The sequence below is a fragment of the Mytilus californianus genome, unplaced genomic scaffold (assembly GCF_021869535.1).
Source record: "Mytilus californianus isolate M0D057914Y unplaced genomic scaffold, xbMytCali1.0.p SCAF_17, whole genome shotgun sequence".
In the NCBI taxonomy this organism is placed as follows: Eukaryota; Metazoa; Mollusca; class Bivalvia; order Mytilida; family Mytilidae; genus Mytilus; species Mytilus californianus.
This window is the reverse complement of record NW_026262659.1, coordinates 6,587,444-6,606,634: the sequence shown is the minus strand read 5'-3', so window position 1 is coordinate 6,606,634 and position 19,191 is coordinate 6,587,444. Positions and strand designations below refer to the sequence as shown.

General features: G+C 32.5%; 1 protein-coding gene across 1 annotated transcript; it reads right to left on the bottom strand.

Annotated features, from left to right (window-relative positions):
* Positions 1 to 276: 276 nt before the first annotated feature.
* LOC127726459 (sushi domain-containing protein 2-like) lies at positions 277 to 19,046 on the bottom strand. Its single transcript, XM_052233837.1, has 14 exons — positions 18,921 to 19,046; positions 16,310 to 16,475; positions 14,978 to 15,241; positions 13,591 to 13,772; positions 13,112 to 13,275; positions 10,400 to 10,687; positions 8,712 to 8,983; positions 8,145 to 8,303; positions 7,049 to 7,240; positions 5,643 to 5,779; positions 5,004 to 5,142; positions 4,007 to 4,228; positions 3,114 to 3,302; positions 277 to 398 (listed from the first exon to the last, which is right to left on the bottom strand). Exons 1-14 carry the CDS (start codon positions 19,044 to 19,046, stop codon positions 277 to 279), a joined length of 2,622 nt encoding a protein of 873 aa, XP_052089797.1.
* Between the last annotated feature and the right edge of the window lie 145 nt (positions 19,047 to 19,191).

The following is a 19,191-nucleotide window of genomic DNA, read 5'->3' as shown; positions in this document are numbered from 1 at the left end:
GAATTCAACCTGTTAAGTCTCTGAATTACACAAAGAATGAATTATTAATAGGAATTAGCTTTACTATTTACAAGATACCTGACATGTGACAGGCACAAACAAAATGGTGGGGATGAACTAGTTTTTTCCCCTTTTATATGAAAACTCTGAGCTTGAGATAATGTTTGGCAACATTTTATTGGCAGACATATTGTCTTGCTATGTCAAGGTTTGATGCACATAAATTTTGCTTTTGTCTATAAGTTATTCTCTAAAATCACAAAATAAAGGGTTTACTTACTCTTTAGTTCTACGAAACCTTCTGATGAGAACACCAATAACTATGACAATAGCAATGAAACCAACAACAGCAATTATAATTCCGACTATAAGAGCAGTGTCGGCTTTTTCAACTGTAGCTGTAATAGAAATAAAGATCGTCCATATTAATAGATCGTCCATAATGTAATAGAAATAAAGATCGTCTACGACACTTACCAAAGAGGAATTTCAACCAAAGATGAAGAACTGGATCTTCCATCACTGTATTGGATACCTAAACTACATAAGTGTCCTTACAAACAACGGTATATTGCTGGGTTTTCCAAGTGCTCCACGAAATCTCTTTCTAAATTATTAACATCTATTTTATCAGCAATCAAAGCCGGGCTCCAAAGTTATTGTGAAACTGCCTATTCTAGAGGTGACATGAATCAGATGTGGATACTAAAAAATTCCAAAGATCTTTTAGAGTACATACAATCTAAGACTCTCTCATCTTGCAATAGGATTAAAACATTTGACTTTTCTACACAAGTATTCCCCATTCCAAACTAAAAGACAAATTGAAAGAGTTGGTATTACTTTGTTTCATTAAAAAGAATGGCGAACGTAGATACAAGTATCTTGTCTTGGGAAGGGATAAATCCTACTTTGTAAAGAATCACTCTGATTCAAACAAAAAATTCTCTGAAACTGACATTATCAAGATGCTTGATTTCTTGATGACAAAATATTTGTTACGTTTGGAGGACGTGTTTTTCAACAGACTGTCGGATTTCCAATGGAAAATCATCCCTTTGTAAATTTTACGGACGCCATCACGAGTTGGTTGACCGTTATGGAATAACCGTTTCACAGATGATATCGGATATGTTCCTTATGCCGTCACTACAATACCCTTCCCTTTTCACGAATGTGACCTACCGAATTAGACTATTTACCGGATTTGTAATAACATAAGCAACACGACGGGTGCCACATGTGGAGTAGGATATCCTCACCCTTCCGGAGCACCTGAGATCATCCCCAGTTTTTGGTGGGGTTCGTGTTGCTTAGTCTTTAGTTTTCTATGTTGTGTCATCTGTACTATAATTTGTCTGTTTGTCTTTTTTTTGGCCATGGCGTTGTCAGTTTGTTTTCGATCTATGAGTTTGACTGTCCCTCTGGTATCTTTCGTCCCTCTTTTAAAAAGAAGACGGATCATCGAGTCAAAATGTCGGCCTCAAAATCTTTTAAAACTATTTCTGGATGGATATCAAATACATATATATATTCTGCAAGGTGATAACTTTTCGTCGTTCCAATTTCTAAGATATTTGATGAGTGTGTTGTGGCTGTACCGTCACTGCCATTGAAACTTGTCGTGAAAACAATAGGGGTCTTCCTTTCAAAATATGTGACTTTAAGTAAGGTTACAGATTTATAATCCAGAAACTCCTTTCCTGTGCTCATTTCTGTCTATTATTTTTAACTACGGCCTAAACCTTTGACTTGTTTACCTCAAAATAGATATGGATCTTCATGTCATAATACGTTACCATGTATCCAAGTCAAGTTGCTGTCAATTTCCTGCAAACATTCTGTATATTTGTTGCAAATCTCACCTTGACATTAGAGCTATTGTAGCGTAGGGTATAATACATACGGTCCTTTTCGACCAAATACAGTGCCTGCTGACTCATCTTCGTTTTAATACAACACTTGAATATCCATTATTGCTCTAGTTTTATCTATATTTCTTACTTGTTGACAAATAACAGATTGTGAATAAGTACTACTTTTAATAACTTAAAAAACAAGTTGTTTATTTCAAAATATAGATGTTCCGGATCATATCAATATTTGGATCATATTTGATATATACTCATATGGTCCGGGTAGGCACTGCGATGAACGTTGAAAAGTTACTTTTACTACTTATTGAAATAGGCATGACCTGGCTTGTCATAAATTAAATGAAAGTTTTACTTATTTAATCATATGATAATCATTGTGACATGATTAAGAATGAAAAAAGCTAGCTTTATCCTTTAAATCACGTTCCATTAAAGGTAATGTCCTCTCACTAGATATACTCGACATGTGACAGGCACAATAAAATGACTAGACATTTCAGCAGCACTTGCATATGGAGTATATATAAGACTTATGAATAGGAGCAAGAACATATTAAAAAAGTATTTAATGTTTTTTAAATTACTTTCAATTTAGTTTACATTTGTGAAAACAATTATAAACTAGAAGATTTTCCTCTTAACAAAACTTATCTAAACCCTCGGGAAAAAACCCATGTCCAAAATGACAGAATAAAGGTGCTTAAAATGTATCCAAGCGAATGCACAATAACAGGTACACCCAGATTCAGACGATATGCCCAATATAAAGGATTTCAGTAAGTAACCAATGTAGATTTCGGTTCGAAGCACGAGCTATGTGTTCCATCGAAGAATGTTAAGCACGAGCTATGTGTTCCATCGAAGAATGTTAAGCACGAGCTATGTGTTCCATCGAAGAATGTTAAGCACGAGCTATGTGTTCCATCGAAGAATGTTAAGCACGAGCTATGTGTTCCATCGAAGAATGTTTCACTCCTTCATATAATAAAATTAACATACGTGCAAAAATTTTTCAGATTCACAGCTTCCTATTAGTTAGGTGGTAAGCTGTTAATGGAATAGAAAAACGTAAACTGCGGGCAAAATATTTTTTTTTCGTGTAATAATAATTATTTTATTCTTATTAATAAATGTTCATATGACTGAACACTCTTTCTGTAATATGTCTTCCCTCATTTTGCATCCATTATGGTCACCACCGTAGTTTTAGTTTTGAGCACAATAATTAATAATTACCCGAACATTTGGCATTGACCAACGGAGACCATGTCTGAGTAGTGTCACCGGTTGCTGAACATCTGTATGTCATGGTATCACCCTGTAATTGTCCCTGTCTACAGCTCTCTATAGTAACTGTCTGTCCGAGTGAGTAATTCGTGTTACTCTTAATAGATTTAGGAACATTTAGTAGCCCACAGTTCCTAACTACAATTAACAAATAGTCCAAATGTAGCTTGATACTAAATGTAACAATATTTAATTTTATTTGACATACATGTTATCAATATTCGTTGTACATGGAACGCGAAAGCACGCTTTAGGTGAAGGGCAGACATGTTCATGAAAATTGCAAACGGAATAGACCATTTTGGTATTGACTATTGACGTCATACAGAAATTACTTTTGCAATGTTATGTCGAGTTATTGCGAAAAATGTGTAGAATTGCTTTATTTTACAATGTTTCTATTCTATTCACATTCTTGAAATATTCAATTTCGTATTCCTCTTTTGTCTTGCCCATTTAATGAATCATTTAATAGTTAGTTATATGGTTTTGGGCCTTTCTGACAAGTTAAATACAGAACATTACTTCCGACAGATTAAAGTTGAAAAGATTACCATTCCTTCTTCATAATTATAATTAAACTCCTCATTGTATCATTTACACAAATCATGACACATGAAGTTCATTTTAATTTTGAAATAACCTACTTTAAAAATTTCGCATTTGGTTTTTCAATAGACTACAAAAATAGAAAAATGAAATGTGAACTGATATCATTTGAATATGATAAAAAACTAAACACAAACATACAAATGTAGCCTGTTTAAAATTAAATAAAATCAGACGTGGTTATTCAAACAATCAGCATACCTATAGTTTCTATAAAATGAACGAATATTTACCTGGAGTTAAGAAACGTCGTAGTTCATAAATTCTCATAGACATTGATTTAGATTGCATTGCTATTTCCCTGTTACCAGTAGCTATATAGTCAAACATACACGGCTTATTGTCCTTACATTCCTGAAGAGGTGTCCTCGGAGGTTGCTCTACTGAACAAATAGACGGGTCATTACTTGGAGCGATATAGATTGGTAAAACGCTGTCCATCTTTTGTGTTGCCCCTATAAAACAATATGAATGATAGGCTATGTGGGCAAATCCGTAACAATAAAACTATGAACATATGTACATATAAAAAAAAGAAAATTGATATTACTACTAATCAGACAACTCTCCACCAGAGGTCAAATGACATATAAGCTAACAATTATAGGTCACCGTACGGCCTTTAACAATGAGCAAAACCCATATCACATAGTCAGCTATCATAAAAGGCCCCGAAATAACAAATGTAAAACAATTCAAACGAGAAAACTAACGGCCTGATGTATTAACAAAACATTGCACGAAAAACAAATATGATATACAGCAATAAACAACAACCACTGAATTACAGAACCTACCTTGGGACATGCATATACAGAAAGTGGCGTTAAACATGTTAGCGGGCACCTAACACACCTTCTAAACCCCGGGACAGTGGTATAACAACATAATTAACACATAACCAGCAAATCTGAATCAGAACTAACTTCAGAAATTGTTAAACGTTTAGTTTACCTCGAATGTTGTGTAACCGCGAATTAGCCTTTTTGTGCTGCGGCCTCGTAAAACAAGCATCATTTAATCAGCCGAATATTGTACATATATTACTATCTTAAGTAAAGAGTTTTATATAAAGCTGCTTTTATGCAATTCCTAACTTTATATGTATTGAATATGTATATTTATTGAGCAAGGAAACATAGGATAGAAGTAAGGAATCATTTAGGCATAGTATACCCAATCACATAAGGAGAAATATTAGATAAAACAAGACTTTTATCTGATACTTACATGGATATTTGAACAGATGATAAAGCGTTAAATCATCCAATGAGTTATTGTCAATCTGTGCAGTAACTGTATAATTTACATTAAGTAGGTCATCTGTAGCATTTCCATTAAAGTTTCCTAGAAGACCTTGGACTTTTCCCTACAATCATATCAGAGATCTGGAGGATATACAAAATGGAAAAACAGTTGTAAGTTTTCAAAATTGGTTTTCCTATCGATCAAAACATGTTCAAGGTGAGCTTTTTTCTTTTGCATTGGCATCCTAGGACAAAACATTAACTATTAGTTCCAGCTGTGTCGTCGTGTTTTATTTTGTAATGTTCCACATACATTGATGACAAATATATGTTCATGTAACTCTTGTAATAGACGCAGTTGTATTTTGGTGTATGTATCTCTTGGAATAGATGCAGTTGTCTTTTGGTATCTTGTTTAATATACAAAAAACTTATCAAATGGTTTGTCGTCTTTTTATCAAATGTTTGCACGAAATCACAATGTTTGCAATAAATGAATTTTTGTCCGTTTCAGAGACTTACTAATGATTACGTTTTTAATATGGTAATATTAAATTGGTTTGTGTTTTCTATATCTATTGTTAGATGTTACGCTTCTTTTTGACAAACCTATTTGACATACCTGAAGGGAAGATGGTGCTACGACTAAAACACATAATACTCGGTCACACTCAGCTATTTGAATAGCAAGTCCATTCTGTAGAATAACAGTGAAGTTTGATTCCATGCCTGTCTCATCCGTGTTCACCACACTAAAAGCTTACAGAGTGAATGTGACATAATTAGATCTGCTTGTCAAGTTTAGAATGCATATGCAATAGAAGTTATGATGAGAAAGGCAGTCTATAGTATTTTATGTTTTAATCAGTTCAGTAATTCTATACGTAAATGATAAGTGTTATGAGATGACTTACGATATATATATAGCTTGATCAATAGATGAATGGTAGAATTGACATTTATGAACACACACATAAACACGCTAAAACACATTGTAAGATTCGCAAACCGACTATTTTAAGATAAATGCACTAATTGTCCTGACATAGTCCACGAGGATATCATTTCTCAAGTAGTCTGTTTTGCAGCTGACATATTTTTAATATGTATTTAGATAAGGTGATATGGAATTATTTTCAATTAGACTACTTTCTAATAGATTCCACATGTTTCAAAATTTGGTTTCCAAATTTTGTGTGCAGACTTCATGCATCTTAACCTAAAATACTAGCTGTGAACACTTAACCGTTATCATGATTTTTAATTTACTGTTTGAAATCGTCCGATTTGTAATGGAGACTATAAACATGTAGTGTTTAGTCTGATTATGTTCAACAATATAAATAAGATGTGGTATGGGTGCCAATGAGACAACTCATCAAAGTCACAATGTATAAAAAATTTACAATTATCGGTCAAAGTACGGTCTTCAACACGGAGCCTTGACTCACATCGAACAGCAAGGTATAAAGGGCCCAAAAATGACTAGTGTAAAACAATTCAAACATGAAAACCAACGGCCTAATCTATATAAAAACGAGAAACACTTATGAACCACATCAACAAACGACAACCACTGAACAACAGGCTCCTGACTTAGGACAGGTGCATGAAAATGCAGCGGGTTTAAACGTTTTAACAGGCGTCAACCTTCACCCTAACCTGAAACAGTAGTGAAACATTACAACATAAAAAAACACACTATAAAATATCAATTGAAATTGCTTAACTCGATCAAAGGGACAATTAAACAAAAACAAGTAAAAATACGCTGAACGAATAAGTTTGATCTTTGACACAATATAAATACAATATTAATAAAAAAATATGTAGGAACAGTGTCATAAAGACAACTCTAACCTGGGACAAAATGGCGTTAAATAAAACAACATACACAGGTAAATTTAAATATAATAATTTTGTTGTTAGGAGTACGGAAGTAAACATTTTACAAAAACAGATATCCAGAGATCCCAACACGGTATTTTATACTACTAATAGTACTGATAGCAATACATATGTACTCACATGTAAAGTCCTGCCAGAAAGATTGTTTATTATCAAAGAAATGATATTGCTGATTGACAAGTACATCAAGATAACGTTTACTTCTATCTGCTGTTGGTAATTTTAGTCTTATTTCTACAGTCTCTGTAGTGCTACCACGAACAACACGAATTCCTACATTTGTTAGTATGACAGAGGTATTTCCTCCCTCCCCTATATAAACAGAAACATATATGTAAATAGAGGCATTTACATGTTCTTAGTACACACAGTGTGAAAAAAAACCACAATAAGAAAATGAATGCAAAATAACAAACCTAAATAAATAAATAAAAAACAAGATAAATTCGTGCGTCCGAAGTGCTTTTCTGGATTTACCTTCACCAGAAACGCTTAACCCAAAATATTTGAAAGCCAAAGATATCTAAGACCAAAACACGTAAAGGGCTATGCAAAGTAAAAATGTTTAATCACTTCGCATTGATAATTATCCCCTTTTCATACTCTCCTTAACACATTTCGAAATGAAGCATGTTAGATAGTAGATCGTTTCATATTTCGATGCTATAATTATGACCAAAGAAGAAATAAACATGAATCCTCACGAGAAGCACCGCACACACAAATTGCACTTTTTATTATATTTGATTCAAATAGGTCATAATTGATAAATTAGCTGAACGCGTAGCCGTGTTAAGGCTACATTCAATTTCCACGGGCCCTACATGGTATACCTATGTACAGTTTTTATTTGTATGTTTTATTCAACAAAGAACTTTGAACTTTGATAGTGCATTAAGGGTATGGATAAAATCATCAAGATTATTCCATTCCCCAAAAGGCGAAGGAAAAGTGGAAATCTGTAAAGAAAAATTTACAAAAGAAATAAATTAAGGCGACATTAGTTTACCGATGGTCAGATGTCGCAAATCAATTAGGAAGAGACAAATCAAGGCAACAAACAAAAGCTCTAAAAAGGAGTGATACAGGGTGTGCAACATGGTTATCTCCCTTTAACAAAATAGACTTGAAGTTGAATCTTGTTTCTACAAATTTGCCTAAAATATTGTAATATAATCTATAATAATTGTGTTAACTATGTTATTATAATGCTTACCAACAATTTCTGGGAAAACATTTTCATAAAATCGTCCTTGAACGGTCACAACACTTCCATCAGGTAATGTAGTATTCATCAAAAGAAAATCTCCAGGACCACACATACGTTGGTACATGCCATCAAATGTTTCAAAATGACCTTGACCAAAAACCATTGCTGTATATAAAAAAATATAAATAGATGGAACAATTTAGATAACGTCGGATATAAGTGAATTATTAGTCAATGAAAAAAAAGTCGAGAGCGTCACACATTTAGACAAACAAAATGAAATAAAATTATAAACCGACAGGCAATACATATTGTTTACATATACTTAACTGCTTCTGCATCAACAGAAATCTTACGGAAAAGGATAGAAGATAAGCCAAGGGTATGTTTTTTTGTGCGAGTTATATCTAAAACCCTTAATTGCAAAGTGCGTTTATCAAGTCAAGACTCTGACAGTATATTGCAACCAATACCTCCTAGTGTTTAATATATATTTGCATTCCCCATTTGAAATAATCATGATAATTAGGAAATTAAATCCATATTTGTTGTAAGATTTTAACGTTTTTTTACCTGGTGTTGGTGGATTGTAGCCTTGACAATCCCTAGTTGACCGCTGATCCATGTAATAATCACAATCTCTGTCATCAGTCCATAAACAACATTGATAGAACGTCACAACATCTTTAACCCAATGGGACATGTCAGGAACAAGGTCAACCCTATCAAAAGGATAAGCACCCCAAACATGGCTTCTATCTGGCGTACTCCCTTGAAAGCTATCAGATGAATACCTGAGATTTCCTCCAGCATCATAACAGCACTGGTTTCCTGAACCGGTTTTTCTAACGGAATAAATCAAAAGAACAGTAATACAAGAATTAAACACGGGAAAATTTTCATTTTATAATTAAATATTGCATTCATGTCCCATATCGAAATACGAAGCTATGTGTGGCTGGGTTCAACATGTTTGCGGGAGCCTAACCCTTCCCCAAACTGGAACATTGGTGTTATAGCATAATATAAGAATACGCAATACAATTCAGTTGAAAAGATTTTAACATAAAAACAACTAAAAAAAAAAACAAAAGACATAAAGTACAGATTTGAGAGTACTCGCAGATACTGAAAACTAGTTCAAAGCATAGAACGAATAATAAAACAAATCATGTATCTTAAACTAAAATATCAATCAGTATCCATTCAACACACAATGCTTTCAGTGTAGGGACGTCATTAACATTTAGAGAAAAACCGTGATCTTGTGAAATATAGGTATCGACAAAATGTAGGAGAGTAAATGTTCATAGGTGTAAAACAATTATAGTATTTAGTTGGGTTTTAATTGTTTTATAACAAATGTAATATTTATACCGATAAAACAATATTCCAAGATGTTATGGCAGTTGTAAATTCAAATAGGAAACATTTAAGAATAAGTTTATCCGGATCGTATTCAAATTTACGGGCTCGATAAACAACTTCATCTTAAGTATTTGGAAGTACTATCCCTGGTTTGTTTTCAAATCAATAAGAACAATTGTCTTTTAATGAGTTGAAACTAGCTTGCGAAAAATCTGTAATTCTGGTTTTATTCAGTTGTATGTTTTATATGTGCATAATTCTTTGGTTTTGTTTTTTCTTTTGTTAATATTAGATAAAAAGCTCACCAAATCTTATGTTTAGATGCTGTATACTAAGCCGAATTAGTTACTAAGTTTGTTATGTCTATGTCTATGCTTGTTTTCAAAAGATAAACTGATTATACTTTTTTTTTTTAAACTAATCAATGTAAATAAAGGCAACAGTAGTATACCGCTGTTTAAAAGTCATAAATCGATTGAGAGAAAACAAATCAGGGTTACAAACTAAAACCGAGGGAAACACACCAACTATAAGAGGAAAACAACGGAACAACAGACACACTGAAGTGCAACAAAAACAAACGCCAATGCAACATGCATATAGAAACGAACTGCCATATTCCTGACTTGGTACAGGACATTTTAAGAAAAAGTATTGAAAACATCCCTTTTTGTTACTTATTCGTCTTTTTACGATTTTTTCTGTAATTTCTAGCAGTCGTGTACATTAACTTTGGCTTATTATAAATTATCATTGTTTAAGGAGATTTGAAGAAGTTAAATGGGGCAGCAACAAAACCACTGAATAAAACATCACAAATTGGTCAATCGTTATTTTCAGTTTGCTATTTTGGTACAATGCTTTTAATTATAAACTATAACAAATATACATACGAAGGTTGGACAGATCGAACACAATGCACAGATCCTTTGTGATATCTACATTTACTGGTCCTATTATCATACAGGTAACATCCGAAATCAGTCTGAAAACGTCCTATATCACTAAGTGCTTGTACCAGTGTACAAGGACAACTCTCTAAGCTGTTCAGCCAACTCATATCTTGTCTGTCCTGATCATACCATGTCTTACATTTTTGGCTCGGCCAATTGTCACCAAGATTGATGACCATGGCGTTGTTTACAAAAAATCCTAGGGTTATTACATTACTTATTAAGAATCTGAAAAAATGCAAAACTTGTAATATAAACTTTGAAATGACTTCTTATTGCGTCATCATTGTTGTTTTATTGTTCATTGAACGGTCTGGGAAAATCTTCGGAGAATATAATAATTCATTATATTCCTAATACAGATGTAGAATGAACGCATTTACTATTTGACATATAAAATGATTGACACAACCCTCTTAGATACACCCACTACCAGAACTGACTTCGAATTCAAAAATCGACCCAGACATATGCAAGACAATACTATAATCATAACAAAACGTTAACAAAGATGCTCAATAATGGACACTGCCATTAACTAGATTACACCTGGCATCATGCACAGATCATTCGACATTAGAGTTAGGACTTGCTTAGACACTGCTTTCCCATCTAAAAATCGTCCACTGAGGAGTGCCTAGCTAACATATGACAACTTGGGTAGGAGAATCCTAATGTGATATAACTACATATATCACTCAGTCACTAGTGAAACTCCTAACACTGACATTGTCACGACTAACGACCAAAGGATACCAATACAATACAATACAATATGCTTTATCTAAAAACACTTCGTCACATTGACATGTAAAACAAGAGGTAAATATATACAAAATACAATCACATACAATCATAGAAATAAATAGAACAACTTAGAAATGAAATATATTTATAATTACTTTACTTTATAATATTTTCGTTAACTTTGAAACTAATAAAGATACATTCTTAAGTACATTAATATTAACCAATGATAGTAGTCCTTTCATATTTGCTGCACTTATATAGAATAATAATACCAAGAATCCTTCTGCAACAATGCCATTACAATACTTTATAAGATTATTTTGTTGTCAAACTCCCAGCTTAGACACTGCCACTACAGAAAAGGATCAGTGTTCGAGTCGTTCATTAACAATACTACAACGATCGGAGTAATCGTTGTAGCCAAAAATGCAGGTTTTATACGAATTATATAGAATATTTATCTAACTAATTACTAACATTACCCAATATTTCTAAAGAAGGTATCAATATATTACTCTATTTATAATAGAATTAAAAAACGAACTGCCAGTCTTTAGCAAATAAATGTGTTTCCGCCCAATACAGTTTATATATATTAAAAAAAATAAATCTGCATCCACACAAGTAGAAATTAAGAAAAACAAAGTTCAAAATGCAAGAACTCCTTGATTTTTTTAATTTTCCCTCCAGCCGGTTTCACTGTGAACATATATTTGTTCCGCATAATACTTGTTCCCCCTGGAACAAAACTATGGATAATAAAAGTTCTTGGGAACAAACATTACATAATACTATTTCCACCTTCATAAGATATTTTCCTGGAACTAAAACGCCATATGGTTTCATAATATTTGTTCCTTTAAAGAAAGAGTGTCATTTGATTTTTTACACCTGATTACATCTTAATTAATGTTCACCTCAAATGACATTTACCTGTACATGTAGTAAATACAAAGAATGGAGTCTGAGGAATACAACAAAAAATGTACATATTTAAACGATGGCTCTTATTCTAAACAAGGTAAGAATATATATTTTTTCCCAATGGAACTTTTGTTATATGCTAAAAGTTCTTTGGAACAAATATTATAGGGGAACTTATATTCTGTCACACAATGTAAATGAAATCAGTGGTAACGTAATGTTACACATATGACAAGGAAAAAGTAAAATAACAAAAATACCAAACTCCAAGGAAAATTCAAAACGGAAAGTCCCTTATCAAATGGCAAAATCAAGAGCTCAAACACATCAAACGAATAGAAAACAACTGTAATATTCCTGACTTGGTACAGTCATTTCCTGTAGAAAATGGTGGATTAAACCTGGTTTTAGAGCTAGCTAAACCTGTCACTTGTATGACAGTTCCCCTTATATGTGATGTGATGACAGATGCTAAGTCTTACTTGGTTTGTATTTGTTAAGGAACATGATCATGTATATATATATCTAAGAGTAGAGAAAATTTGAAAAAAAAAGACCAATGAAATCTATAAGTGTTTAAGAAATATTTCAAAACGTTTAAATATTCAACTAATACTCGTCCATTAGTCTTTATCATGTTCCCAAAACGAAAATATTGTTTACTGTATTGTAAGTCATTGATTTTTTGGTGTTTAATGCCACTCTTGTCGATATCGTGGTGGCTAGTTTTATTGTTTGAGGATGCCGAACCGTCAATTATAGTCCATTAAGATCTAATTCAAAAGCACTTGCCACGAGCTAGGTTCAAAATCACAACCTCAGAGTTGACATGACGTAATAATTGCTATAAATCAACTCTTTATACCAATCGGTCACCGAGGCCCCTGTGCAAGTCATTGACGAATTTTATCGCTTTGCCTCATTAATTTTACTGAAATTGTTTCGTTTAGAAGAATATACGATTAAAGTACCTCATACCTGTAGAATGTAGCCTTTTTTTGGTCTTGTAGTTCAGCCATAACAACTCCGATTTCATACTCATCACAAACAGGACCTATACAATTTATACTATTTGTCTGAAATGTAAACTGCTCAGCTGATGCACGAATAGTTCCTATACTTTTTAGATTTGACCAGGTTATCTGAAATGTCAAAAGTATGCTTTAATATGAAAAAGGTATTCATAATCTACTATATCCATTCCGATAAAAAGGGCTGATTTAATAAAATAAAAGGAAAAACGTCTACCGAAACCATTCGACCTCTTAACATTTTGATATAAGAAAAAAACTGTTCTCATGTGAACAGATACAAAATAAAAGTCCAAATATAACTGAATCATCTGATTCGAGCATTAACGTGCCAACTGAAATGATGTGTGCATCCCTTCCATCTATTGAAACAGGTATAATGTGAACGCACTTATTGTACAGGGAAAAAAACGTGTCATGACTTACCCCATTATTATTTTCCTTATATCCCATCAAAGAAATGTTGATGTTTGCATTCCTGTAATCTGTAAACAAAGAACTGTTCCAATGCAAAGTTAACTGTGTTGTGTGTGTCTCGTTCCATCCCTCTCCCTTTCCCATGTATGGTAAATGTATTCTCTCATCCTTTGATACTCTGCCGGGATGAACTGTTAAAAAGTGTAAGTTGACTAATTTCAACGGTGCCAAAAAAAAATGATAATACACACTCAAGTACTGCATTTTGGATAGATGTGTTAGTAAAAAACGTTCATGATTCATTATTTAAACCACAAAATCCCTAAGATTGAAGAAGAAATTTGGGTTAGGATATAAAATTTGTCTTCGGCTTGCGATTTGTTTTAATTCGGTTCCAGAAGTTTGGTAATTGCAGACGTCTTTGTTAGTGATTAACCAGACATTTCTCATGCACTACGGATATATAATTGGCGTGATATAAGTTGATTCTAATATATATGTAAAAAATGGAAAGTTATAAATAACCTGTTTGTTGTGGAGAAATAATTTGTTCGTTGCTCAAAATTTTGAGACCCCCCCCCCCCCACCCCCACCCATCCCAACAAAAAAATCTAGAAATCATTTTTTTATAGTTTTATATGCTCCTATATTATTGATCTTTAATTTATGACAGTCTTTTATGTGATATGTCAAGTACTGATCTTTCATTTTGCTGTTTTGTAATATTTGTATTTGTGTTTGGCTTGATCCCATTCATTTATGTAAGTGGGATGATGTTTTCCGCTTTACATACCTATCAATATTTTTTTGTAGTGTGTAAATATTTTCTGTTGTTAACTGGTATTCGCAAGATATCCAATCATGTACGGACATCCTTGGGACAGAACAACGATATGTCTCTATGTTGTGATTTGTAGACTGTTGTTTTGCTTATTTATCTACATCCTTAAATGTCAATTTTCTTTGAATGTGAATTTGCTGGCATCTTTAATAATTTAATTGTAGTGAATTAGATGTTCGAATTATTTTATAGTGTCATTCTATTTTTTTTTCAAATAACAAATAACATATAAATATTGGTAAATGTTTAGTATACGCTAATTGGACAACAACTATACCATAAGGATAGTCAAATTCATAAGTCGAAAACGAACTGAGAGTATTATTGCAAAAAACGAAAAGCTACCAAAGGACAAACAACAGTTTACAAAACATAACATAGAAATCTAAAGACTGAGCAACACAAACCCAACCAAAAGAACCCGTGGTGATCCCAGGTGCTCCGAAAGGGTAAGCAGATCCTGCTCCACATATGGTAACCGTCAAGTTGCTCATGCAAGTACAAACTCGGTGATAAGTCAATTGGAACATATTCTCAGTCATCTGTGAAACATACCTATTAGAATTTTTGTACTGTGTGAATATGTTATGTTGTTAATTGACATTTCCACCGTTATCCATCCACGTATTGGCATCCGTGGAACAGAACACCTTGCCTTCATAAAATTAACTTTATAGCCGTATGTGACTAAATCATCTTTGCCTCCGAATCTACACTTAACCTGTGTTAGACGTGCATTAGAATGCATACATGGACCAGATATATCCAGCATTTTACCACCAAGCATTCCAGCATATGTTGGATAAATGCTTAGGACACCTTCAAAGATAGCATAAAATTATATAAGTACATTTATTCAAAAATATAAAAACCTTCTTCTTAAATGTTTATCATCTTTAATCCAAAGTAAACATTTTGTAAGCACGCCACATAATTCTCTGTAATTTTTTTAATTGCACTGTTTTTTTTTATTTTCCCTACAGGAAAAACAAACAATGTTTTTGGCCTGTATATATCAACCGTCTAATGTTCTCTCTATATACATATGTACATTATATTCTATTGGAAGGGAGTTTTAGTCAGATTTGTATATACATGTATTAGAAGACTATTTGGGTATATTTGATAACATGAAATACTAGTACTACGCAATAAAGTCAGAACCTATTAAGGTAGATTCATGGTATACCGCCATCTTGGATTGTACAATCGCAGTACACAATCGGTCTAGATCTTTGCCCAAATCTGCAAATTTGGAGACAGATAGGCAATTTATAGGTTAGACTGTTTATTTAATGAAAGAAAACTTGGTGATTTATTGCATTTTTTCAAAATGTTTAAAAAAAATACCAAATAATTGTGTTTTTGGAATCATTTTTTCAGCTTGGCCATTTAAGGGGAGATAACTCTTTTAGTAAAAAAATTATACTGGACTGATAGGGAAATTTTATTTTTTTACTTGTAGCAAGAAAACAAGTTCGGTGACACCATTTTTTCTTTTTATTTTTTAAAGCATATTATAAAACCTATCTTCTCATATTATATTTCAAAATTCTATCTCATAGATTTCTTTTTAAGCACAAAAATGTGTTTTTTCATGAACAATCTAAGCAAATTTGTGCAATTTCGTACAACCCGTAGCTTGAAAAATAGCACGGTGACCCATACTTTTTATTATATTTTTGGAAAAAGCATAGAAAACCTTTATTTTGGCAAAGTATAAAAAATTCTATCTGAGGAAATATATACCTATGATCTACCTTAAATTACCATCTGCTGTAAAAAGAATTACTTCTACACTTTATTTTTCCCCTTACAACTAGTTGATATAATTCTTATTTGTTGACTAATAAAATAAACTTAAGAAAGTATATATATATATATTACTTCCACGTGTATCGTTAGAACATCCTCCAGGCTGTATCTGTTCTCTATCTATTCTGAAGATATACATCCCCTTCGAATCACTTCCATAATTGTCCAAAACATGTGTCAACTCTCTGTCGTTTAATGCGGTTGTATACCCTCTTCCCTTACCAGCATTAAAACCGGACTACAAAAAACAGCATCAAATTGTGTAAATCTACTCCTATAATTTTTGCTTTCTCTGTTGAAAAAACAGGTGCAGAACATGTTACCAATATTTTGTGAATGGCAACATCTAGTGTATTGATAATGCACTTTCAGTGATCTGCTTATCATAATTAGCATTCCCTCTCAAGAAGTATGATTTGTACTTTCCTCAAACAAAACATTTGTTTCTACGTTGGTCATTCTTTTCTGTGAAGCAAAATGAGACTTCTATAATTTCTACCTGTCTCCAAGTTTATGAATTCTTAAAAATTTACTAAAATACAGCTGAAATTTAAAAACATGATATTTCTTCTTCATTCTCGATACTAGTAGTTTACCTTGACTGCATCTATTTTAAAAAGTGCAACATTCCATAATAATTTTATGTAAACTTTTTCAATGTTTTAATTTGTTTTGACAAAATATACGCTTTTCACTCCAATTGCCGGTTTTATATTGTATTTATAATTCATCAATAGTTTCTTCCAATCGTCATCCCTTTTAGCAACAATAACCAGGTTTGTCTTTGAATGAAGAAATCGCCATTTGTTTGAACGGAAGTCTACTAGCATATTTTGGGAACTCTCGGAGTACTTGTTTCACTTACAAAGTCAGATTAGAGAAAAGGCAAATATACAGTCAAAGATGTAATTCTGAAAACTCTTTTTAAGATTTCCTCTGCCGAATATGGAAATAACACTTGGTAAATGATGTGCGCCTGAAGCGGTTTTCTGTATTTACCTTAATCAGGCAACACTCAAAGCCAACATTTTGAAGGCCATGGATGTATAAATATTAGAGGAGTTATATGGCTGCGATTTTACCTTGTAAGTAAAACGAATATCCGAAATTATCTATGTCCAACTTTACCTTAGGAAGTTGCAAATAAATGGAAACAACACGTTATAAATTGTATGCGTCCGAAGCGCTTTTCTGGATTTACCTTCATCAGGAACGCTCAAAGCCGACCTTAGATTCAAATTACTATTTATGATTTCAAATATGCATGGCTGTGTCATTCATTATGACATTAGAATAAAATTGTCTATTTCATAGGTAGTGCTATTGTTTATATGGATAAACGCGGTCAACTGTATCATGTAATTTCACAAATATAGACAAGACAATATTTTCACCTCTTACAAAACATTTACAAATAATAAATTCACATATACACAAAACATAAAACATAACACATTAAATCATATATATATATAATCATTTTAAGAATATAATATAGGTGGAGGGTAATATACAGGCAGATATCCAAATGAATTAAAACAAAGAAAATGGAACTCTTTATTAGAGAAGGTAAACATGACCAAAATGGTATATTTGAATTGTTTACAACTCTGTCCTCTTTTCCTCGAATGTGAAAAAAAAGCTTCGTGCTACTAGAAATGTTAAAACTTTAGGTGTATTTCTGCTTTTTTGTAATTTTTAAAAATTTTCATTCACTCATTTTTCTATTTAATTATAGGCATAATTTGTAGTCGGACACATCATTCACTAACACCCCTTTATTTTGTTTTACTAAAAGCCCTTGAAAACAGACTCTACTTGTGGATCTTTCCACGAAATATTGAAATATAATTGTTTTTAGTGTTATTTAGACTTTCGAAAATTCCCACTGACAACAAATCAGACAATAATTTTTAGTTGACAAAAGGCCTAAAAGTACATTATGTTTTATAGCTAGTAGATACATTTGTCTTTTAGAATATATCTGTCGTGTAAGGATCGTAATATTGATGCTATGTAGATTCGGTTTTCAAGAGCTAAATTGACTGTGCGTCATCTCTACCATGTCTACAATGACTTCCATTTTCACGATTTTTATTTTAAAAAATTATGTGACGTACATGTAGTGTAGAGATCATTTTGAGGAAGTAGAATCCTTATTGTAACAACAAAGATAAGTCACTTGAGTTTTTTTTTAAATGTGATTTTATTGACGCATGTAAGAGGATGTGGATAGGGGTTTACAGAATAGAGAATAATGGGCAAAAAATATAAAGAATAAGGAAAAATGGACCCAAAAAAATAAGGAACAGAGAATAATGAGGTGCTTAAATATAAAGAATAGAGAATAATGGGCAAAAAGTATAAAAAAATAGAGAAAAATGGCCTATAAAATTACGGAATACAGAAATGAAGGAACCCCCCTCCTCCCCCATCTAGACCCTCGTGTAAGAAAATTAATCGGGGTGATCGCATCTAGTAGTTTCAGAATTATTTACATTTTGCAGATCACTGAAAAATATCGCCCAATAATCATAAAAGAAAGAAATTTCGACAATGAACCTCTAGCCTTCCGATTTTTGGCAATCCTTGTGTTTTAAATTTGAAAAAAAAAATTGAACGTTTGAAGTAGAGACATTTTTATATTACGACTTTAAATTTGTTAATTGTTGTTAATTCTAACCTGAGTAAATTTGTCCATTGTTATATCCATTTTCACATAATTAAATATAGCAAAACTTGAAGTACCGTCTGTCAACATTGCCAATTGAAATGTATTATTCTGAAGCGAAAATGTCTTTATTTGCATATCAAGTACAGTCACTATGTTATGAAATAAGGTACACTGTACTGCAAAAAAATATTTTGGATAAAATACGATGCATTGTTCTCTACAGGATTTCACAAGCAGATGTCAAATATATTTTATACAGTTCAGTGAAGAAATAAATACT

Bases quoted from the DNA above. Each gene is read 5' to 3' on its own strand.
- LOC127726459 (XM_052233837.1), bottom strand. From the start codon at position 19,046: ATGCAAATAAAGACATTTTCGCTTCAGAATAATACATTTCAATTGGCA. The intron at 10,688-13,111 runs GTATGAGGTACT...GCATTTTTTCAG, and splicing joins AAAAAGGCTACATTCTACAG to ATTCTTAATAAGTAATGTAA. The intron at 8,304-8,711 runs GTAAAAAAACGT...TTTTATATACAG, and splicing joins CTACAATCCACCAACACCAG to CAATGGTTTTTGGTCAAGGT.